Source organism: Drosophila mauritiana, chromosome 3R (assembly GCF_004382145.1).
Source record: "Drosophila mauritiana strain mau12 chromosome 3R, ASM438214v1, whole genome shotgun sequence".
NCBI lineage: Eukaryota > Metazoa > Arthropoda > Insecta > Diptera > Drosophilidae > Drosophila > Drosophila mauritiana.
Window position 1 is genome coordinate 21,097,232 of NC_046670.1, and position 22,817 is coordinate 21,120,048.

Genomic DNA, 22,817 nt, shown 5'->3' on the forward strand with positions numbered 1-22,817 from the left:
TGTGTGTGTGTGGGGGAGGGGAGGTGTACGTGTGTGCATCCTTTAATGAAATTTTGAATGAAAACAAAGGGGCGCGGCATCGTAGTAGTAGAAAGGGAGAGCGAGCGAGACGGGAGGTGGAGATCTCTGTTTTGGCACGGCACACACGGTGAGTGGGAGCGGGAGCAAGTGGAGCACGGCACAGTGGTACAAATCGCTGATATAGCACTTAAATTTATATTATTTCTGCGATGATGGAAACAGTCGAGTATAAACAATAATATTTAAATAAAACAAAAATATATATTTTGAACTTAAAATAGTTATGTAACGAGTAATTACGATTCATAACATACTGTGTGATTATTTTGAATATTTTATAAATAATATTATGTTCGGAAAATCCACCAGCATGCCCACTGTGGTGAGAGAGCGGCGGGAGAACGGGAGCATTGGAGCTCGAGCCCTGCAGTCCGAGTCCGTGGCGTTCAGTGTGTCACTCTCTTTTGGGGGCTGCAGCGCAACGGTCGCACGAAAAGAGCTCCCACTTGAGATTTAGATTCAGATTCTGATTCGGATTGAGATTCGGTTTCGGTTTTGTTACTTAAGATCAACAGTTCCCAGGAGCGGAAATCGGAACAGTGCGGCGAATTAAATATTAAAGTGGCTGCAAGCGATCAAAGAAGGCGCTCCGACTGCGTGGGAGTACGAGATCACGGATCACGCGGCGTGGAGCCAGTGCATCCGAAAGTGTTTCCATTACCGTGAGTACCTAAAAATGTATCGCACTGCCCGCCATTTGCGCAATTCCGTCGGCGTAAATGAGATTGTCTTCGCGCTAATTGCGGACGAGTAAGGATGGTGGTGGCGATATAGGGGCATCCAAGGGGATGGACTGAGATCCCATCGGATAGTGCACGGCTGACATGCGGCAACATCACTTCTCAGGCCCCAAAAGCTCTCTTAGCCGGACACTTGTGGTGCCGGCGTTTCTTCGCCTGTAGAACACTGAGAAAATAAATGGGCAAATCAGGCAAACTAACTAATATAATACAATACCTAATATATATAATATCTACTATGACTTTGGATATCGTTACATGTGTGGGTCAGAATCTTATACATACATAGAACATAGTTGAGTTTTAGAAAGGGAATCCCAGAAGAAAAGCTCCTACAGAACTCTATAATCGGAAGTACGAGTATGAATGCACACACGACATATCATATCGCTGAACCTTGAGCACGGCTTCGTGTTCAGAACCTGACGTAGAACTCGACACCGCCATGGACACAGATCCTACTCCGATTCGCTCCGCTTGAGCTTGAGCTTGAGCACATGCCCAGCTGGGTGCTTGAACCCCATAAATGGGCTTCCATTGGTTTCGCTTGGATTTCCTAGCGGTCTTAAGTGTCACCATAGCGATCCGGGGGATACCGCGCTTGACAACAATGAGAAAGATACGAAATTTCTAGCAGGAGAATAGTTGGATCATGTGAAATTGGTATAGGGACTACCTACTTAGGAATATAGAGCTCAAGCTTAAGACCTTGAATTTGTAAGATTATCATAAGCTTGTTGTTCTTGATGATGAATTGTTTAGGTTATAAATTTGCATGCATCGAAAGCGTTGACATCTGACGCATACTAAAATGGAATCATACTTTATTTTCATGATATTTGAGAAGGGGGGACTTCACGGTTTCTTTAAATGCACAACAGAAAACATTCGGTTGATATTTACATTATGGCTAACTGTGATTCAGCAATGATCGTGGATAATGTTTAGCCCCCCTGCCCATCCAGTCAGTCCATCGAACTCCTCGGTTTGATCTCGCCGTTTTCTGGCCTGGTCCCCAAAAACTGATGATTGCTCCTGTTCTCCGTCCCATTTGCTGGTATTTTGTTACGTGCCCTCTTCGAACGTTAAAGTTTTTCGATTTGTTTTTTACCACCAATGCACTTTGGCAGCGGCGGAGGCAACAATGCGATGAGCTGTTGGTCAAAGTGTTAAACGATTTGCATCATATTACACCCAGTTGCTGCCGCTGCTGCTGCCGCTGCTGCTGCCGCCTCGAGTTTACTGGCCATTGTCGCCGGATTGCCATTGTAGTAAGCCCCAAATGGGGGATCGTGGTGGGGGTGGCTAGTGGGACGAAGCAACTGCAAGTGGAGGCAAAACAAAAGCAACACTCCAGCAAGAGCAGCAACCACCAACGATTTATCACAGCAACGACGTCAACGAAATCGATCCGGATCTTAGTGCCCCCCATCCTCATCCCCATCCCCCCCAATTGCCATCCGCTGCCCTCCTTAGCAACGCCCCTGTGTGTACACTTGCAGAAAATATGGGTCAAACGTGACCTTAAACTTGACTATGGCCATTACCTCCTTCTCTTTTTTGCTGAATACTTTGTAGTGTTTTTCAATTTCATATTTTTTTTTCATTTTATCCAACCAATTGCCGAAAATTTATTAGCATTTTCCCCAAGTGCATCGTATGTGTGCTGTGCTATGCTGGCCAAGTGCCTTTGCGCCTTGGTGTGCGTGAAGCATAAAAAGTAATTTTGAATTTTTGAATCGTTAAAAGCAATTAATCGCCTCTACGCAACGGCAGCCAGCCTGGCTGCGACTCGACTGTCTCATCAGCGTCAGCCGAGGAACCCATTCATCTGGAAGAGTCGTGGCCGCTATCCTCATCCCCCCCATTCCGCATACCCCGCACTCCATACCCCGCACCAAGCCCCAACCACAACCACAAGCACAACCCCAACCCAATCCCCGCATTGCCGACGCTTTACTGCCCAATTTTGTTGCAAATTTTTCGTTCCGCGGAACTTGGTGCATTTCATCTCGTCTGCTCTTGGCGATCGTCGTCGTCGCAGTCGCCGCTTCATCTTCTTGCGTCGATCGTCGCGCACATTCATTTGTCGCTTAATGTCCCTCAGTTAGGCTGCCTCGGGCCTGCGCTCCCCGCAGCCATTCCGAGCTCCTTGGCCCCCAGTCGCCATCGCATCCCAGTCGGAGTGGCAGTCGCAGTCGCCACAGACGCGGTCAGCACAAGAGGTCTTCCAATTAAGAATCAAATTTTTATAACTAACAATGCAGCTAACTAGGTTTAAATAACAATCCCATTATTTTGCAAGTAAATTCATTGCATACTTTTTGGCAAGCGACTTCTACTCAGAATTGTTTTTTAGAAAGTAGAAAATATATTAATACAGCTCTATCAAAAAAATAATTACTCATACGCAGTGTTGCCTCTGATGTTGCGATGTTAGCAATAAGCACTTTGAGATATATAAAAACTTTCAAGGCTGTGAATTGATTCTAATTATTATCCAATCGTAATGCCTACATATATTTCTGAGCCCCACTGTGTTGGAGCATGGCATCTCCTGGCTAAACCACCGCCACCAGCCGCCGAATCGCTGCACCACTTCTCCACTCAACTGCTCCTGCTCCCAGAGTGTCTGTATCGCCTTGGTATGTGCGGCATCTGCTGGCTAGGCTTCTGATCTGATGAGGCTGCTGCTTCTGCTTCTGCAGCCCCTGCAACTGTGGATGTGGATGTGGTTGTGGATGTGGATGTGGTGACATCCACTTGCAGCTCTCGCACATTCATCGTAGTCGTATTTTTCTCGATTTTGTTTTTGCTGCCTGCACATTCACACGCAGTCGAACAGCAACAAAAAGCGAAACAACAACATAAACCGACGACCATCGACCATACCATAAAACATTAGTTTCCCATTTGCGTGCTAAATACCCTACATGGAATCGATGCGAGCACATCGATAGTTAACAGCTAACAGGTGAAGAATTTCGAGAGTCTGCTTCAGGCTTCCGAGAATTGGTGCGATGCGAAATTAAGATGAAAAGTGCTGTCCGGGATTTAGAAAGGTGCGAAGATATCCACAAGAGGAAATAGTTTTATTACGTAGTCCACACTTGCTGCGATTCCAACGGTACAGTGAGAAAAAATACAATGCATACATTTTCAACTCAAATGACCAGTACAGGGCATCACGGAGTCAGCTTGCAAGGAAGATAGCTGGCCTCGTCTGGCCGTCTGTCCGATGCTCTCGTGGCACGCACTATGATGCGCGCTTTGAAGTCCTGTCAAGCACTTGAGATACATTTATGTGTTTTTTGCATTTTCATTGCCTCGACTTCGGGGTCGGGCGGCTCAAATGCGAGGAATGATTAGTTAGTTGGTCATGCAAAATGGGTGAAACCGGTTCGACTCCCATCGATATCGCGGGGAGCAGGCGAAGCGGGTGATCCTTTAGCATAATCAGCGAGCTGCTGCTGATGATCGGCACAAATTACGAACGCACGGAATGTCCAGAAACCGAGAGCTGATCACCTGACGCATGATCATTTGCAGATTGCAATCACCGAGGATCGGAGCGGTTCAGATGGGCAGCATGCAAGTGGCGCTGCTGGCGCTGCTTGTTCTCGGCCAGCTATTCCCAAGCGCCGTGGCCAACGGATCCTCATCATACAGCTCCACTTCCACATCCGCTTCAAATCAGCTGCAGCGACAAAAGCTGGCACACTGGTTCCGGGATAGCAATGATGTTAAGGATAAGATCCTGGAGCTGCAGTGCCTGGCGAAGTGTGGCAGCAATCCCACAACCAAAGCTGGACGGGAACAGTGCCTAAACAAGTGCATCCAGGAGCTTTTGCTGGGACCCAGAGCCGGCATTTGCCCCAAAATTGGAAGGCAATCGCGTGCCAGACTCTCCTGCCTGGACAACTGTCAGTACGATCATGAATGCCCCGAGGTGCAGAAGTGTTGTCCCTCCAGTTGCGGACCCATGTGCGTGGAACCTCTCGGCGTTAGGAACAACACGCAGCTTCCGCCCATACCGAAGATCCTGTACTTCCGGAGATCGCGAGGTCATGCTGTCGATCTGAAGATCGAGTCCTCGCTACTGGTCTACTACTTTCACGTGGAGGTGAGATCCCACATAGGACGGCATTTTGCAGCCAGGAAACTGGGTCCTTGGCAATGGCAGAAGGTGGAGAAGACCATGGAGGAGAACATCGGACACAGCAAGCAGTATGTTCATTCCATGATATATTTCTTTTTCAATGGTATCACTCCTCTATATTCCACAGCACGTACATCTTCTTTCACATGCGACCTGGTCGCTGGTATGAGGTTCGAGTGGCAGCCGTAAACGGCTACGGGTTCCGAGGATATTCTGAGCCAAGCGATCCCTTTCCCTCTACGGGCAGTAAGTGTATAGTTCTGGTCTTCCAAACAACCTTCACTTACTCTGCTGTTAACTCTTTAGACCCAAAGCCTCCAAAGGCGCCGAACGATTCGAAGATCATCGGCAAGCAGTTTGATGGGCGCTACATGACCCTTAAGCTGGTGTGGTGCCCCTCCAAGTCCAACCTGCCTGTCGAGAAGTACAAGATCACCTGGTCGTTGTACGTAAACAGTGCCAAGGCCTCGATGATTACCAATAGCTCCTACGTTAAGGATGTAAGTGGAGCCCGATGTGTGCCTTGTAGCGCCTTAGCAATTCGCTCGTTATGATGATTTCAGACCCACCAGTTCGAGATCAGGGAACTGCTACCCAACTCCTCGTACTACATCCAGGTGCAGGCCATATCCTACCTGGGTTCTCGTCGCCTCAAGTCCGAGCAGTGGTCGATGCTGTTCAACACGACGCTGCAGCCTCTGGAGCCAATCACACCGCTTCAGTGCTCCGGGAATGGAAATAGGCGCCGACATCATCACACTAGCAGCTCCATGAGCTGGGAGCGGGCCACAACCTCGGAGCCAGTTGCCCTCAATGAAGTTTCGCCCACCATTACAAACCGGACAGCGGCCGCCGCCACGTACGAAGTGGGTTTCCGGTTGAACCGGAAGTTCGGCATGATTGTGCAGATTCTGGGCTTCCAGCCACACAAGGAGAAGTAATTATTTGTAAACAAATTGCCCAAATGCATAAATTTCATGCCATCACCCCGATTGCAGGGTCTATGAACTGTGTCCCCAGGAGACGAACTGCGAGCAGCGAGAGTTCCGCGCGATTCGCGCCAAAGTAAGTAATACCCTTGATGATGCTCTGATGGGAGCCACGAGCCACATGTCGGAATACTTCGTGCCGATTGGCCGGACCACCGGGCAAGGCCAAATTAGTGGAACATCGTTGACCATGGGGTATTGTTTAACAAGGCGCAATCGTGTTTCCTCTATTTGACACGGAAAACACGTCTTTCCAATTGGCAGTACGTGGTCAAATGCCAATCAAAATTTTCCCAATATTGATGAATAGAATCGGGTCATGCCATAGGTGTATGCCAAACTACAAAGATCAAACAAGCGAATGCTGCCGTATGTTAGCTACATTACATTCATTTTGATTGCAGAAGGACCCGCTGGAGTTCAGCAAGCTGAAGTACAACACCACGTATGTGCTGAGGATTCCCCGTTCCAGTCCCAATTCCGTGCTGGACGACTCCAGAAATGTCTTTACCTTCACCACGCCTAAATGTGAAAATTTCCGCAAGAGATTTCCCAAGCTGCAGATCAAGTGCGCTGACTAGCAGTTTGTTTATGGGCTCAACGCACTGCTGACCATGAGATTACATTAGATTGTAAATAATTGTATGTAAAACTTAACTTTTACTTATTGTTAGGCCTAAGAACAAACAACAGAAACTAAACACCTATCGTTTTTACGTGAAAAGGTCCTTAAACTGCTGCACATTCTGCTGATGACTGGGTTTCTGACTAATAGAGCCCAAAAGTTTGCAGTCTTCCAAGCGCACGCCATGCTCCACGAGAGCTGCTATCAGTCGCGAGGTGTAGAGCACTGGTCCGCCCACCAAGTGCAAGAAATCATAGTGCTTCTCCCGCCGCGTGCTAAAAAGGATTCGTTTGGAGACAAAGTCTCCGTAGTTGCTGATACGTCCCACACACACGTAGCGCTGCAGTGAGGGGGCATAAACTTCGATGACTGCCCGGATACTTTCCGCCGGAGTTAGAACTGCTGCTGTTGCATAAGAAATCCGAAAGGGTATGTCCACAGCTTTGTAGAAATCAGTAGCCAGATTGAGAATATGCTCTAGTTGGGTGTCCGCTTCGTTGGCCGTTTGCGTTGCCACAAAGATTTGTACCGCATTCGTTTGAGTCGCCGTATAAAGACTGGGAATGGGCCCATACATCTTCGCTTCCGCTTTGTTGTAGCTCCGACCACAGCAGACATACCGAAGGGGCAGCACCGAGGGATACACGCACAGCTTGGTCATGGCACCAAGGTAGCTCTCGAAGGACCCACCTCCAGTTAAATAGGCGGTATTGATCTTGTTTTGCAGGTGCTCTTCCTGAACCAGATGATAGTCGGATAAGGGTGTCGCATTTGCTTCCAGGAGAACGCAACGCACAAAGTCTGGATTGGCAGTTTGAATGAAGTCCCCGTGGTTGACGAAATAGCGGGCCAGGGATTGCATGGCATTTACGTCGAAGTAAGCAGCCTGCTCCATCAAGTAGTAACGATTGTTGTCCACAAAATTTACAAGTTCCTGGCGTGCCAAGTGGGATGTAGTCTTATTATCTGATTTGGGCACCCCATGGCGATAGAGCAGCTTTTCCTCCCCTCCGACAGGGCTCTGGGCATGCAGCAGGTTGGGCAAGTGCAGATAGTCATGAATAAAGTCATCCTCTATGGGATAGAGTGTCTGCTTTAGAGCCTTTAGCTCGTTGCGCAACGATTTCCCTTGCTCTTTCAACTCCTCCAGCTGAACCGCACTACCACCAGATTTCGTTAGCTCCTTTAGGCGCTTGGTCACCCTTTCGCGTTCCTCCACCACCTTGGACAGCTGAGAGTGATGTGTTTTATACTTCTCGTACTTGCTGAGCACAGTTTCCAAACGAATGTCCAATCCCCGGCTGGAGATGCTCTGGTCCAAAGATTGCCGCTCTCTAAAGGTTCCATTGAAGTCCATGTACGGCTGCAGAGTCACATAGTTTTCGTTCGCTTTGTCGCCAGTTATGTACAGGGCGGAGATGTTTCTGCTGCACGTTTTCTTGGCCGAAAGGCAGTGTTTTAATACACTTCGCAAGCTCAACATTATTTTTTTTATCAAATGTAAAAAAAATAAGCCGGTAAGGCAAAATCAGCTGTTGCCAGCGCTGCCAGATCCGGAAGATTTAATAGGGGTATTTCAAAGATTTCAATATTTAAATTTAACTGAATATCGATCCAGTTTAAAAATTTGTTCATTTAATAAATATAAAATTTCTTTATTCTTCTACATTATTATAATTAAGACATTTTAAAAATGCACATCAAGTTGGTTAGGTCAGAAGTTCCGAATCTCGTTGGCAACAAGTTCCTTCCAGCATTTTACAGGCAGCACTAGGTTTTCGAAGTTCTGATCATAGACTGGTGCGGTGTCTTCGGCATGATGGTGTGGCTCAATAAGATCCCGAAGGTATGGATGGAGCATTGCTTCCGCAGCTGTTATGCGTTTTTCGGGAACCATTTCGAGCATTTTTTCCATCAAATCGACGGCCTGGACATCGGTACCCATAAATCGATGGTGAAAATCACACCTTTGGCGTAACGGGTACCTCTCCAGGTAACTACGCGATTTTTCCATGCTTATTCCGGTGATAAACTCCCTCGTCGGAGTACCGATTATGTCAATCAGACATCGTATTTGGTTTGGATAGTTTTCACCGGGGAACAGGACACGCCCCGTGATAAGTTCCGCCAGAATGCAACCAACCGACCACACGTCGATTGCCTTTGTGTACTGACCTCTGAGGAAGATAATTTCCGGAGCTCGATACCACAGAGTTCCCACATAGTCCGTCATATTGTCGGCGCACATACGGGATAAACCGAAGTCAAGTATGCGCACCTCGCTATTTCCATTAACTGCGATATTGCAGGGCTTCAAGTCACGATGAACAACCCCGGCACTGTGTATGTACTTCAGCCCCCGCAGTATTTGGTAAAGGATTATCCTAATCTCATGATCGCTCATCCTTTTCGAACGCGAGTACCTGTGCAGGTCCGCGTCCATCAGGTGAGTCACCAAGTAAACCTGCTGAAAATCCATCATGTTGTGCGCTGGTGGATGAAAGACGTTCAGCAGGCTGATAACATTTCGATGATTCATGTGCTTCAGCAGACGGATCTCGCGATAGGCACCCTTAGCATCCTCCTCCCTCTCGAATGGGTGCATAAGCCTTTTCATAGCGACGTAATTTTCGGTGCCTCGTAGTCTCACCTTAGCCACCTGGCCAAAGGAACCGCCACCCAGAAAACAAACGAACTCGTATATGTCGGGGAACTCCCAAAGGCGTTCGTTAATTGCCACTTTTACGAACTCCGACATTCTGGATTAAATGTGCAAAAATATGTCTTCTTCGGAAGGGAACAGAAAGAAAACTGAGCTTGCATTTAGTCACCCGCAAAGCTTATCGTATCGTAACACCTTATCTATCAGTGCACATTCGACAGAAAGAACACTGAACTTGTTGGATTCAGTCATCTTTATGACCGGACATACACCACTATGAAAGATCCCGCCCAAGAGGTGACAAAAATAAGGTTTTTGTTGAATTACTTGATGTTTTATAAAACAAATTTATTGTTAAAAAGTATAGTATTTTTGGCATGCCATAACAAAAAGGCAAAACAAAAACAAAATAAAAAGTTAACACTAAGAATTGATAAATTTGAGTACAAAAGACGTGGTTGGAACTTGTAGGTTATAACAAATAAATTGGCCTATGTAATACTTTAAATTCATAATGGTTTGTGTTCACTTTACATCCTTTAGAACCTGAGCAAACGATGGTGGGGGCTTAAAGTTGGTGACCTCCTTGTAGATCAGCTCCTTCCATTTGTCTACGGGCAAATCCATATCCTCGAAGCTGTGATCGTATGGTGGTGAGGTCTGCTCGACGCTGGGCTCCGCATACTTCTCCAGATAGGGATGGGAAAGAGCCTCCTCGGCTGTGATCCGCTTCTCGGCATCCAACTCCAACATCTTTTCCAGCAAATCGATGGCCAGCGGATTGGCGTTCTTAAAAACATTTTTAAAACTTCGTCCCTTCATAGGCGGAAGTGACTGGATGTAGGAACGTGCACTTTCCGATGAGATCTTCTTCAAAAATTCGGCGGGTGGCGTGCCCAACATCTCCATAATCAGGTTTAGCTGGTGAATATGATCGGTGCCTGGGAAGAGGGTGCGTCTGGTAATTAGTTCGGCCATGATGCAGCCCACCGACCAGATGTCCACCGTTTGGTCGTAGTGCATCCAATTGAGCATTATTTCAGGTGCGCGGTACCAACGCGTGGCCACATAGCCTGTCATCTCGTTCTCCGTTGGACGGGCCAGCCCGAAGTCTAGAATGCGCAGCTCGCAATCCTCGTTGACGGCAATGTTTGAGGGCTTAAGATCACGGTGGATCACTCCGGCGCTGTGGATATACTTTAAGCCACGGAGTATCTGGTAGACTAAATACTGGACGTGGTCGTCGGACAAGTTCTGCATCCGTATGATGTTATTCAGATCTGCGTCCATCAAGTGGGTAACCAAGTACACCTGTTGGAAGTTCTCTAGCGATGCATTAGCGGGATGTGGATGGAAAATGTCCAGCAGGCCGATTACGTTCTCATGATCCATATGCTTCAAAAGTCGAAGCTCCCGGTACGTCCTCTTTGCATGGACGGCGGATTGAAAAGGCCTGGCAAGCTTTTTAATGGCCACATGCATATTGGTGCCACGAACAAGTGCCTTCGACACCTGTCCGTAAGCTCCCGATCCCACGGGCTGCAGATCCTGATATGTATCCGGGATCTCCCATTCCGTTCGGTTTATATCCAACTTGTAAAACTTTTTTGTAATGGACACTGACATGGTATTGCTTGAGGAAGGGCGTCGTCACCTTAGTTAATGGTGCCTATGAACGAGATATGTATTGACCATTAAAATGTCATGCCAACGATAATTCCATGCTGATTACGTTTATCTTGAGGCAGCTCTGCAGCAGTAGTACGTACCTCTGTTCCACGCCCAAGAATATTAACAACTAAGTACTGGTCCCTGGCATTTTTCCTATATTTTTTCGCTTTACTCCATTCCGATGCGTGTTAGGCATCCATGAATCAGATCGTCAGTGGATCGGATCGATCAGAAGCGACACACGAATGCGCTACATTTGATTAATGTAAGGTTGTTAAAATCATTTTTGGCACGGTAATAAAAATAATACTATAGTAAGTATCTTTTTCCACTCTTATCGTTATCCTTAAATGTGAATAAAGGTATTAAAAGTAATAAGTTTGGTTAGTTTTTAATAATATTTTCAAAATTAAATAATATATTATATTTTTAAAACCCATATACCGTAAAATTTAGAGTGTAGCGCGCTTAAATGAAAATAAACAAACGGCGTTGCCAGACCGTCAGCTGACAATTCAATAAGAATTTATCGAATAAGTATTTAAAACAGCTGTCTCTTGTTTTTCTTGCAAATTCGTGCCGCACCATCCCCTGACCCATTTTCCGTTGCAGTTTTGGTGTACTTTGAATGAAAAATAGTCAGTGACACTACTCGCGCCTGCGCAGTTGCAACGCCGGGGTTATCAAATAAGCTAATCTAATCGTTCCGTTAACGCAGCCTGACATTCCGCCCTACCATTCTCCGACGAACAGTTAGTTTCGCACGGAAGCCGCTCCCGCTCGCATCGTAACCTAGAAAACTTTAGCGTATGTACATAAGTAAATTGACGAGATTATTTGAATGATACTGAATATATTAGCGGTATAAAACATAAACATTACAAGGTTTAACAAGTGTTCGCTTGAAAATTTAAATGTTAGGCCGCAGGGGAGCTGGAAGAAGCCACTTCAACCGCTGTGAACTGCGACCTTTGGAACCTGGACTGGCAAACATGCAGATTTTCTATAATCCACTATCTCAGATAGCAGGAACATTGTTAACATCGATGGCATGTTCGGCACAAGTAAAAGATCTGCGGGCCGAGTGCGATTAGATAGTCCGGGGGGTTCAAAGTATGGTTTGAAGGGTTGCTATAACTTCAACCCCTGTACCACTTTTCTTTTACAATTTTCTAGGAAAACTTCACACTCCCCAAAGGCCTATGTATATTGGAAATATTTTTGGTAGATAACCTACAGTTCGTTATCTTCCATAATAGCTCATCATAAAATGAAAACATTAACTATCATGTTTCTTTCTATTTGCAGACACAATGACTTCAAAACTGCTGCCCGGAAATATTGTGTACGGAGGTCCTGTGACTGAACGGGAGGCCCAGGACTGCAGATCCCTGGGTCAGTACATCCTCGACAAGTACAAGAGCTTCGGCGACCAGACGGTCCTGGTGGATGCCGTCAATGGGGTGGAGTACACTGCCAGTTTCATGCACAAGTCCATTGTACGGCTGGCATACATCCTTCAAAAACTGGGAGTCAAACAGAATGACGTCGTCGGTTTGTCTAGCGAAAACAGCGTTAACTTCGCCCTGGCCATGTTCGCTGGTCTAGCAGTTGGGGCTACGGTTGCTCCCCTTAACGTAACATATTCCGATCGTGAAGTGGACCACGCCATTAACTTGTCTAAGCCAAAGATCATATTCGCCTCTAAGATTACCATTGATCGTGTTGCCAAAGTGGCCAGCAAGAATAAGTTCGTCAAGGGCATCATTGCGCTCAGTGGAACTTCCAAGAACTTTAAGAACATCTATGATCTTAAGGAGCTGATGGAGAACGACAAGTTCAAGACACAGCCTGACTTCACGAGCCCTGCTGCCAATAAGGACGAGGACGTGTCTCTTATTGTGTGCTCTTCTGGAACCACCGGACTTCCTAAAGGAGTGCAGCTAACCCAAATGAACCTGCTGGCCACTCTCGACTCACAAATGTAAGTTTAATAATAAGCTATGAAAACGTTTCTTTAAAATGATTTTTCTTTAATAGCCAACCCACTCTCATTCCAATGGAGGAGATCACTCTACTCACTGTCATTCCCTGGTTCCACGCCTTCGGCTGTCTCACCCTTATCACCACCGCCTGCCGTGGCGCACGATTGGTATACCTGCCCAAGTTCGAGGAAAACCTCTTCCTTTCTGCCATTGAAAAGTATCGCGTGATGATGGCCTTCATGGTGCCACCACTGATGGTCTTTTTGGCTAAACACCCCATCGTGGATAAGTACGATTTGTCTTCGTTGATGGTCCTGCTGTGTGGAGCAGCCCCACTTAGTCGCGAAACTGAGGATCAGATCAAGGAGCGTATTGGAGTGCCATTCATCCGACAGGGATACGGCCTCAGCGAATCAACGCTGAGTGTTCTGGTGCAGAACGATGAGTTCTGCAAGCCAGGCAGTGTGGGCGTTCTTAAGGTGGGCATCTATGCCAAGGTGATCGATCCCGACACCGGCAAGCTATTGGGGGCCAACGAGCGCGGCGAGCTCTGTTTTAAGGGCGACGGCATCATGAAGGGCTACATCGGAGATACGAAGTCCACGCAGACCGCCATCAAGGACGGTTGGTTGCATACTGGCGATATTGGCTACTATGATGATGATTTTGAGTTCTTCATCGTGGACCGCATCAAGGAGCTGATTAAGTACAAGGGATTCCAGGTGCCGCCCGCAGAGATTGAGGCTCTGCTGCTCACCAACGACAAGATTAAGGATGCGGCGGTCATTGGAAAGCCGGACGAGGAGGCTGGCGAGCTGCCGCTGGCATTTGTGGTCAAACAGGCTAATGTTCAACTGACCGAGAACGAAGTCATTCAGTTTGTCAACGACAACGCCTCGCCTGCCAAGCGTCTACGGGGTGGCGTGATCTTTGTTGACGAAATTCCAAAGAACCCCAGTGGCAAGATTCTGCGTCGCATTCTGCGGGAAATGCTTAAGAAGCAAAAATCCAAGTTGTAAGGGATTTCTCCCCTTAAGGGTGTGTGTACAAACAATTTACTATGTGTATGTTTTATTATTGCTAAACTTTGTTTTATAAACTACCAACTGGTTGGGTTTCGATTTACTCATATTTGGCTTTTCTTTCGAAGTATTCGCTTAAAACTTAAATACAAATAAAAACTGATGGATTTCCATGTCGCAGATAGCATGTGACATCGCTGGAGCTCTAGAACTAACTCCAGCTTTAATTACGTAGATGCCCGAACTATCAATAACAAGTTATATATAAACAACTACATACATTCGTTCTCAACTCGTAACAAACATGTTTTCTGTATTTTTTCCATATTGTTGTCGCTTTTATATAGACTCATTATTAATTTCGTATGGTGTATACATATATTTATATATTTATTTGAAATATTTAACTACTCATCTGCTCTGCTTTGTAAATAGTTGTTTAACATTTTTTGTTTTGCTTGGGAAAAGTTTCTATCTTGCTTTGTCGCAGCAAATTGCATATATTGGGTTCATTTGTGTTTCCAGTATATAAAGAGGTTTATATGTCTGTCTCTAGCATTAGTTTACTAATTATTGTGTATGAAACCTTAAATGTAAGAGAAATGCCTTGGTTTCTATAACGGAAATATCATAGTTTGTGTAAAATCCTAAATACTGCTCATCCAGCACCGGCGCACCCCCGACCAAATCCTGCTTCCAATCTTTTCGAGCTGCGCGGCTACCAGTGCTTACTTGCAGTACATACTTATTGTTGCAATGCTAATCGACTTGGTGCACGATTTACACTTAAACCTAGTTCGACAAATTAGATGAATAAATTCAGTTGTTCACTTCGTTAGTTTCATTTCGTTTAACTTTACATATTTAAATAAAAACGGTGCATTTTAAAATTAGCTCGCTCTTTTTTCTTTTACCATTGGCACAATTCTAGTTTCCTGCTTTTGGCACAATCCTGACAACAAATTGGTTACTCTGATTGTCACTTGTGAACGAAACTAAATTGTGTGAGTGTATGAATATATTGCTAAAATTGTATTTTGATCCCTGGGACCATATAAAAGTCGACTGACCCCGGCCACCGCAAAAAGCAATGGTAATTGCAATTGCATGATGACTGGCGACAATTTTTGGATACGTTCCGCCGAACACGAGTTCTGCCTAAGGCGAAGAAGATGATAGCAGCGGACTCGATGAGCTGCCACGATCAGATTTCGATTCTGTCGTGGATCACACAATTATCTCCATGCGGTTCGCCTTGCGGGTGACCTTGGGTGGGCCTTGTGCTAAGTCCGACATGCCGCCGTATTTGAACGAAAAGATGACAGTCTGCTGGCCGAAGTTCGCTTCAAATCTGTAAGGTTAAAAATTACTATTAGTTGGCCACGACTTTTGGTAAAGTGCCTTAATCGTCATCGGATCTAGAGCAGAATAGCTTCATATCCAGTGGATTTTTGGACATTGATTGTTAGCCCTTACTCAGTGCTTATGTGTATCTCCGGGGGTTTGCCTGTGGCATTTTGTATGACCAGAAACATTTTGGTAACAATTTCAATCACATGACCCGTTTGGAAAACGAAATCACCCTTCTTCCGACCAAATTCAGACTGCAAAACGAATAAAAAATGATTTTAAGGAAATAGGAATTGGACAGTATATATACCGCTTTTACGTGAAACACAGCAATGTCATCTAGGTAGGGGCTCAGAGACATTCGGTAAATCTCCGATGCAGGCACTCTGTATTTAATTTGCAGCGTTCGTTGGTCCAACAGCAAAAGCGATGACGTGGATAGCACCAGCAAAATGGGCACAAACTGAAATAAAAATAATTTGACTTGATATATTCCACTTTTAAATTAAATATATTAGCTTACCTTGCCACTGGACCGCGCTATCTTGTTGATTATGTCTGCGAATACAACATACTGATCGTTGGTCTCGGCACAGATCTTTTTCCACTGCTGGTTGTGGCGCAGTCGTACGTAGTCCCCCACAAAAGGATGGCCCACACTGTAAGGGAAATACCCCTTAATTATTATTTTGAATTTTAAAAAATAAGAAGCTGTTACCTTCGTCCATATGAAGCTTTTCGATCCTTGAAGATAATGCTGGCTGTGACCTTCTCCCGCATTCGATTGCGCGCGGTTTGATCAAAGGAGTTTCGGTAGATGTAGCACTTCCAACGATGGTATATGGACCTAAGATGACGAGAGGCATCTGCGAGAAATGCTGGAGCCACTGGCCATTCGGTGGAAAGCGGGCTTAGCGTGTTGGGTGGCAGTCGCAAGGGAATTGTCAGAAGGAACTGCCTAATCTTCCACTGGCGGTAGTAGCGGCCTATAATATCGATGGCCCATCTCACCTGTCGTTTGTACTTCAAGGACCGATACTCCTCGCGGGCCTAAGGAAAATAAATGAATTATAAATAAATATATAACAGAAACTGCTTTTGGATAAATTAGAATAAATCATGCAATGCTTACGACACGATATAAACTCCACAAATGCCTACGACCAGTGAAGGGAATGCCAAATCGACATTCCTATACATGCAGAAAATGAGAGTAATACAAAGCTTATCATGCTAATTGATGGATTTCCCACAAAACTGCTTACCCGCCACGTGCGCCAGGCACTCGATATGATCATCTGGCTGTGTCGCATGCGCTGAAAGCGCTTCCTTGCGTGGTACATTCGGAACATGGTTTGAATGAGCACGGCCAGCTCGCTAATACGCAAGCGGCGAAACTGTTCCAACTCATATACTGTGCGGGGACTACGCACGAACACATTTTTGGTGCCGATCGTGAACTCCGCTGAGGGCAGTGGTAGGTTACGGATTATTAGGGCGATACCCTCTACCTGACTGCCGCCATGAAAGTGGGGCCAAGTCAGGCTGTTGAGCAACTTATAGCGATGAAAGAACTTAACGTGCAACAGGTGGTAGCAATGACCAGTGCGACACAGATGGACCAGCGGCATGAGCGACATGTAGCGCACCTGATGCTGCACCAGAGCCATGTCGAACTGGTGCGGCTGCTTGCCCTCGTTGGGCTTAATACAGAACACATAGTGGGAGCGGCGATGCTTAACGATGGCCAGCAGCGTCTGCAATTGGGTGCGGATATTCGAGCTCAACGTGCTGGGCTTTTTGGTAACCTGTCGACGGGGATTCCCCTCGGGGAATAGGCTTTGCACCAAAGAAAGTTTGCTCTGATAAAAGGCAGCACTTATGTACTTCGGCAGCATGTCGGAGTTCTTTTCGAGGAACCGATGTATTGAGTAGTTCACTACACTTGCATAGTGACGAATCCTGAAAATAAACACATTGAGTCATCATTGAGAATGGGATCACATAGCTAAATTACATACTGAAAGCACATGGAATTGCTGCCGGTGGTCATAAAGTTGGGATGGCCCGCACAACATTGCTGAACCCGCAAAAGCAAAGCATCGTTGCTATTTAAATGGGGTTCATTAATCAAGCTCAATATACCATAACTGGGTTTGTCTATTAACTCGCAAATTGACTCGTTGTCGAAATAGTCAATGCGAGACCATTCCAGTCCCTCGCGAATATAGAGTTCTTGCTCCGAACGTAGCACATGAAACACAAAATTCTGAAATTGGAGAAGGATTAAATTACAATATTAAAGACCTATAATTCTAAAGTGGATGAGTTATGTGTACTTGCCTGGTGGATCTTTTCCGCGCTATAGTTAATGGCAAACTGCTCAAAGGAGTTGTGGTCCAGCACTTCGAATCCATAAAAATCTAGCAATGCTAGGTTCTTCTCGCGCTGTGTTGACTTCAGGGACTCATTAATTTTGTTCACCAGCCACGTGAAGAGCCGGCTGTAAAGAGTGCGACACAGCGTGTTTCGGTTGGTGGCTGCTTGTCGTGCATCCATTTCGCAACCCACATCCTCTTGAGCGCTGTTCGAGCTATTCGCTCTGGTTAAGCAATTTATGAGAATTTGGGCTTCCATATTAAGAAGCTGTGCTGTTTCTTGAACTTCTGTAAATGGAATATAATATAAATTATGTTGCTTGTGATTTCCTTAAAAAACATACCGTAAACATTGGACACCTGACAACCCTCAGTTCCATCAATGTTAGTAATGGGTACGAAAATAAAGTTACCCAACTTTAGAACCACTGCGATGACCCGAAAGATGGAGTTGCTCTCTTCACAACTAAGTCCCAGCACATCCAAGGATCGCTGGAATAGAAGTGAAATACATCGGTTATTTGTTCATTTATATAATTATCCGGTTAAGATCTAACCTTCGTATAATGAAAATTCATGCGGTCCTCCTCCATGGCAGTTGTGTTGCGCAGCAGCTCGTACTTTTCCACATTTCGATACAGCTTGAGCGATTCTAAGAAGATACTGATGAGCAGGTAGCGTTTAAAACGAGTAAAACATCTTACTTAGCAACTGGAGATCAGCTCCCAAAAGTAATTGGTAAAAGATGTGAAAATTTCGCTCTCCAATGATAGGGTCCGTTATACGGGTCTGTAAACAGATGAAATATTAGACATAATAACTAAACTAAGTTATTTAAAATTCAACCAAACCTTTTCCAACATATCTTAGATGTACGCACGAATTAAATAAATGTCAGAATACATATTTATAATTAATAGGTGGAGTTTTACTTACAATGGGTAATGTGCACTCCCATTGGATCTCCCTTAAAATCAATTTCGATATCAAATAACTTTCCCTGAAATCAAAAAACAGTAGAAAATTATAATTAAATTCATATTAAAGTTATCTCTGTAAAAGTGCAGAGGTATTCTAGCACATTTCAGTACATACACAGTTCACTTACATATCGACTAGAGTTGTTATTTTTCAGGGTGCAGGCATTGCCCATGGCCTCCAGGAACACATCCGCACAGGTGACGCACTCTCGCATTCGTTGCGTCGGCGATTTGTGACGCCTGTGCAGCGAAGAGCTGGCCGAGGGCGTGGGCGAAACAGAACTAGGCGGAGGCGGCGGCAGATCGCCCAGAACCTTGCTCAGCTTGTGTGCATCGTACAGCGATATACGTTGCGTGGACCCCATGAGGGAGCTTCGATCCCGCTCCCGCTCCGGCTGACTCTCTGTCGAGTGCTGGCGCATCAGGTTGGAGCAACTGCCGCGATGCTGATGTGTCGGGGTGGTGGTGGCAGTGGCTATGGTGGACAGGCGGCAGTTGCTGCCTCGCAGATCATCCCGCTCCTCCTTTTCCAGGCTCTGAGCACGAACGCACTTGCTGTGTCCGCACTGGCGGCAACCGCCGTACACGGTGGGTACCGCGTATTTGGGCGATCCCTTGGCTGCCGCGGGCATTGCAGTGCAGGCGCTGACTTGGGTCTGCTGGTGCTTGAAGCACGACTTGGTCGGATGCATGTGGTGGGCGTGCGATTCAGGAAGGCCGCTGATGTTATCGCTGCTCTTGTGGTGTGAGAAATCAAAGTCGACAATTTTCTCCCGCATGTGGCGCCTGCTTTGGCGCTCGATGCTCTCGGCCCGCGTCCGCGATCGCTGCGATGGTCCTGGCGAAGGACTTTGTCGCCGTGAAACACTGCCTGACGGATTTTCCGCCCGGTTTTTGCATATAATAAAATTGGCAGTGCCGGAGCAGCTGCTGGAGGCTCGCCTGTGGGCGTGCATCACCAATCCGCTGGCCGAGCTGGTTGAGGATTGCTTGCGCAGAACATTCGGTGTTGGGGGGCAGTGTGAGCGATCTTGTATGTGGGTCAGAAAGTTCACGATCATCTTAAAGGTCTCCGTTTTGCCCGCTCCGCTCTCACCGGTGAGAAGAACACACTGATCCTCGCTCTGATCTTTGAGCGATTGATAAGCCAGATTTGTGAGACCATATCTGGTGAAAAAAAGTAAAAAAGTTGTATAAGTAATGATAAGGGGCCAGCCTCCTAAATGATCTCTTACATGTGGGGCGGCAGCTGGAAGATGCCCTTATCGCCATAGTTACGGACATTGTCCAGAGAGTGCTCGGATATGTGATGATATGGATTCAGAGCCACAACAGATGTTCCAATGTAGGTCTGGAAATGAAAATATAAGGAAATGTATAGAAATCTGAAGAGTTGGGAGAACTGTAAGGACTCACATATATGTGATCGCGCTTATAGCGCTGGTGGATGTTGTTTATGAAACTATCCTCGGAAAGGTTCTCCAACAGCACCGAATCCCAGGTGCCGATTTCCTGCTCCATCGCGATTCCCAGCTCCAATTACAACAACGTGCACGGCAGTAGTGACAACAACGACAACGACCAAAATCGAGTTCACCATTTGAATTTGAATACATCAACTGCAAACGGGGCCAAAACAAGAACGGGAACGATGGGAAGGGTAAGGGGGGTTGTTAATGGCTCCAACAATTGCATAATTTATCGCGGGCCTGCATGCATCTGGGCGAATCCGTGTTTTGATTTTCTGATTCAATTATTGATTTTCATGTGCTGGCGAGCAACAGCCTCGAGCTCGTGTTCACTCATATATTCTGGATAGATAGAGTCCGGCTTCTAATATCCGTGACAACAGGACTCCCGACTGCCCTTCTACGCCTTCGTTTTTAGCGTATTATTGTCTTTATTCGCCACGATTTGCACATTTTGTTTACCTTTTCAGAAAAGACATTTTTGCATCCAGTGAGTACTAGTGGTGGCCCAGCCATCGACGACCATATCGATATAGTCTCTAAGCCACCAATCGATTTGCATACCCTACAAAGAGTATTATGCTTTGGAATCTATTTGAATAGTTTTATATAATAATAACAATTCATTTGATATTAAATTTAATGGTTTATTAATATCTGTTATATTTAAAAGCCTATTATTTTACTTGACTTAAGTTCTCAAAATGGTTTTAAAATTATAGTATTAACTTTGCTAGGGTGTTACCAGCGTCGGTAATCGAAACTAGTTATTCTTCGCGGTGGGTTTGCCATCCCTATTGTTTGGATAATAAACGCAAAAATTACCATGAATACTGACGAGCGAAACTTCAGGTCCATCTACTATGAAAAATGCCAAATAAACAGCGTCGAGGAACAAAAGTCGCTGAACAAACTACTACAGGATGACATCCGCAACCTGAGCAAGCTGAAGCAGTTCTGCATGAACTACACAGTGCCGAACAACAATAGGAGCTATCTGTGGGCCCTGGTCATGGGTATTCTTCCGCTCCACAAAGCGTCCACGGCGTACGTACGCGACCAGAGACGCGAAATGTACGAGGATCTGAGGCGAGCGGTAACCGTGCTCCGGCTTAACGACCATAAGCAGAAGGAGCCCTTCATGTGGCTGATAGACCATAAGAAGAAGGCGCAGGTCATGCACACCATGTGGCTGATAGAGTCCAATCGACTGTGGCATGGCAATACTAGTACCAGTCTCCAGGCGGACGACATGCACTTCATAGAGATTGTGCGCACGTTGCTGCAAATATTTGACGACAACGTGGAAACCTACTGGATAGCAAAGGGATTCTACAAGTACACCCGCGAACTGAAGAAGGAGTGCGTCAAGCTGAAGGAGCAAACGCAGAATATGCTGAAGCGCGAAGATTTGTCCTTGCTCAAGTGGGTTTGCATACGGTTAGTCCGGTTATTTGACTAATTTTCTTCGATTACTCTTTATAGTCACCTGGAGCTTCTGGGCCTGTTTGATGGCGACTCAACGCTACTGGATAACTGGTACATAACCTGCTTTGCTGGAATAATCTGTACAACTCATTTGGTCAAGATATGGGACAAAGTCTGTGGAGGGTCCCGGAAGATTGTTGTTTTCCTGTTTGTAGAACTAGTTAAAGACATAAGGTCCTCGATACTAAAGCAAACATCTTTAGCAGACGTCAAAAGACTAATAGAAACGGTAAGTTAATAAGGAAACCATGTGCTAAGCCATAACTTATCAAAAATTCGCCTTAGGTAAAGGATCTCGACGGTGTTATTATCGTAAACAAGGCCATCAAATCGCTACAAAACAACAGCAGCGAAGTCGAATACACGCACTAAGTAAATCTACACTTTTATATTGGACATGTAAATAGCTGAATGAACTAAATGTATTTGAAGACCACGTCCTTTTTATCGCCCACCGTCTGCAGTTCCAGGGTCACGGGACACTGCATCCAATAGGAGAGCAGCTCCTCCGTGTAACCAATAAGGAAGTACATTTTTCGCGGGGTGATCGCCTGCCGAATAAGGGCCGCAATCCTAATAGTGTTGTGCTGCCGCTTGATGATGATCTCGGAGCAGACGAGGGCATGCCATGTGCCGGTGACAAATTTGCGGATGAACACATCCTCTATGGCGGTCTGGGACGGACGCAGGGCATCCTTTATTGTTGCTAAGATAGAGGGGTGCCATCAAAATGCTTCCTTAATAAACTTTTGTCACAACTTACATGTGTTCCATGAGTTCCAAGATTTGCGGTGGCCAATAAAATGCGGCGGATTGGCCATCTCGTAGGTAAGAGGCCTGTTTCGCTTTGTGGTTATGCGGTATCGCCCGGATTGCACGCGACAGCACACGGAGCTGGTGTGGAATCCCGACCGGCTGAGCTGCTGCACCTCGGTCGCCACCTGGGGCACCAGCTGCAATAGATTAGCTTATTTTAATATATAAATGGTCATATTTGTTGTTATTTAACACACCTTTTTCAAGAAGTTCATTATTTTGCGGCAGAAACAATTTTGCGTCCAGCAACAGCTGATTGACGTGACGTAACGGTTCGCTAGAGATGGACAAATTTATAGATAAGTATTCGATATTATTGTTTTTGAATGTGTAAAATGTGTAATGTTTTTGAACATTAAAGGAAGTAGTTAAAAAAACACAGAATGATAAATTTTTAGTTGT

General features: G+C 45.8%; 8 protein-coding genes across 13 annotated transcripts; 3 read left to right on the plus strand and 5 right to left on the minus strand.

Moving 5' to 3' along the window:
- The first annotated feature begins 483 nt into the window (after positions 1–483).
- Positions 484–6,670, plus strand: LOC117143917 (anosmin-1). Its single transcript, XM_033308832.1, has 7 exons — positions 484–743; positions 4,371–5,048; positions 5,108–5,226; positions 5,287–5,480; positions 5,544–5,917; positions 5,979–6,045; positions 6,374–6,670. Exons 2-7 carry the CDS (start codon positions 4,402–4,404, stop codon positions 6,548–6,550), a joined length of 1,578 nt encoding a protein of 525 aa, XP_033164723.1. The 5' UTR covers positions 484–743; positions 4,371–4,401; the 3' UTR covers positions 6,551–6,670.
- On the minus strand, positions 6,518–8,110 carry LOC117143918 (serine--tRNA synthetase-like protein Slimp). The gene has a single exon (XM_033308833.1). It carries the CDS (start codon positions 8,075–8,077, stop codon positions 6,683–6,685), a length of 1,395 nt encoding a protein of 464 aa, XP_033164724.1. The 5' UTR covers positions 8,078–8,110; the 3' UTR covers positions 6,518–6,682.
- A 143-nt stretch (positions 8,111–8,253) lies between these two features.
- On the minus strand, positions 8,254–9,386 carry LOC117144846 (putative mitogen-activated protein kinase 14C). The gene has a single exon (XM_033310243.1). It carries the CDS (start codon positions 9,350–9,352, stop codon positions 8,309–8,311), a length of 1,044 nt encoding a protein of 347 aa, XP_033166134.1. The 5' UTR covers positions 9,353–9,386; the 3' UTR covers positions 8,254–8,308.
- Positions 9,387–9,583: 197 nt separating this feature from the next.
- Positions 9,584–11,149, minus strand: LOC117144845 (mitogen-activated protein kinase p38a). Its single transcript, XM_033310241.1, has 2 exons — positions 11,026–11,149; positions 9,584–10,925 (listed from the first exon to the last, which is right to left on the minus strand). The coding sequence occupies exon 2, from the start codon at positions 10,880–10,882 to the stop codon at positions 9,782–9,784; it is 1,101 nt and encodes a 366-aa protein (XP_033166132.1). The 5' UTR covers positions 10,883–10,925; positions 11,026–11,149; the 3' UTR covers positions 9,584–9,781.
- Positions 11,150–11,503: 354 nt separating this feature from the next.
- LOC117142812 (4-coumarate--CoA ligase 1) lies at positions 11,504–14,037 on the plus strand. Its single transcript, XM_033307026.1, has 3 exons — positions 11,504–11,734; positions 12,236–12,911; positions 12,968–14,037. The coding sequence occupies exons 2-3, from the start codon at positions 12,241–12,243 to the stop codon at positions 13,929–13,931; spliced, it is 1,635 nt and encodes a 544-aa protein (XP_033162917.1). The 5' UTR covers positions 11,504–11,734; positions 12,236–12,240; the 3' UTR covers positions 13,932–14,037.
- Positions 13,967–20,641, minus strand: LOC117142811 (unconventional myosin-Ia). 5 transcript variants are annotated; one of them, XM_033307021.1, is made up of 18 exons: positions 20,574–20,641; positions 20,059–20,261; positions 19,878–19,993; positions 18,771–19,809; positions 18,599–18,662; positions 18,514–18,527; positions 18,367–18,451; positions 18,220–18,314; positions 18,007–18,154; positions 17,628–17,950; positions 17,306–17,553; positions 16,550–17,246; positions 16,417–16,476; positions 16,003–16,334; positions 15,808–15,943; positions 15,595–15,747; positions 15,411–15,538; positions 13,967–15,285 (listed from the first exon to the last, which is right to left on the minus strand). In XM_033307021.1, exons 2-18 carry the CDS (start codon positions 20,161–20,163, stop codon positions 15,162–15,164), a joined length of 3,867 nt encoding a protein of 1,288 aa, XP_033162912.1. In that variant the 5' UTR covers positions 20,164–20,261; positions 20,574–20,641; the 3' UTR covers positions 13,967–15,161. The 5 variants fall into 5 exon arrangements, with proteins under 5 accessions (XP_033162912.1, XP_033162911.1, XP_033162913.1 ...); XM_033307020.1 differs by having other exon boundaries at positions 20,059–20,621; XM_033307022.1 differs by lacking the exon at positions 16,417–16,476 and having other exon boundaries at positions 20,059–20,621.
- Positions 20,642–20,893: 252 nt separating this feature from the next.
- Positions 20,894–22,361, plus strand: LOC117142562 (TBC1 domain family member 7). 2 transcript variants are annotated; one of them, XM_033306613.1, is made up of 4 exons: positions 20,894–21,536; positions 21,597–21,828; positions 21,885–21,998; positions 22,064–22,361. In XM_033306613.1, exons 1-3 carry the CDS (start codon positions 20,938–20,940, stop codon positions 21,969–21,971), a joined length of 918 nt encoding a protein of 305 aa, XP_033162504.1. In that variant the 5' UTR covers positions 20,894–20,937; the 3' UTR covers positions 21,972–21,998; positions 22,064–22,361. The 2 variants fall into 2 exon arrangements, with proteins under 2 accessions (XP_033162504.1, XP_033162505.1); XM_033306614.1 differs by having other exon boundaries at positions 21,885–21,971.
- Positions 21,973–22,715, minus strand: LOC117142563 (28S ribosomal protein S24, mitochondrial). The gene is made up of 3 exons (XM_033306615.1): positions 22,613–22,715; positions 22,363–22,552; positions 21,973–22,305 (listed from the first exon to the last, which is right to left on the minus strand). The coding sequence occupies exons 1-3, from the start codon at positions 22,628–22,630 to the stop codon at positions 22,016–22,018; spliced, it is 498 nt and encodes a 165-aa protein (XP_033162506.1). The 5' UTR covers positions 22,631–22,715; the 3' UTR covers positions 21,973–22,015.
- Positions 22,716–22,817: the final 102 nt, after the last annotated feature.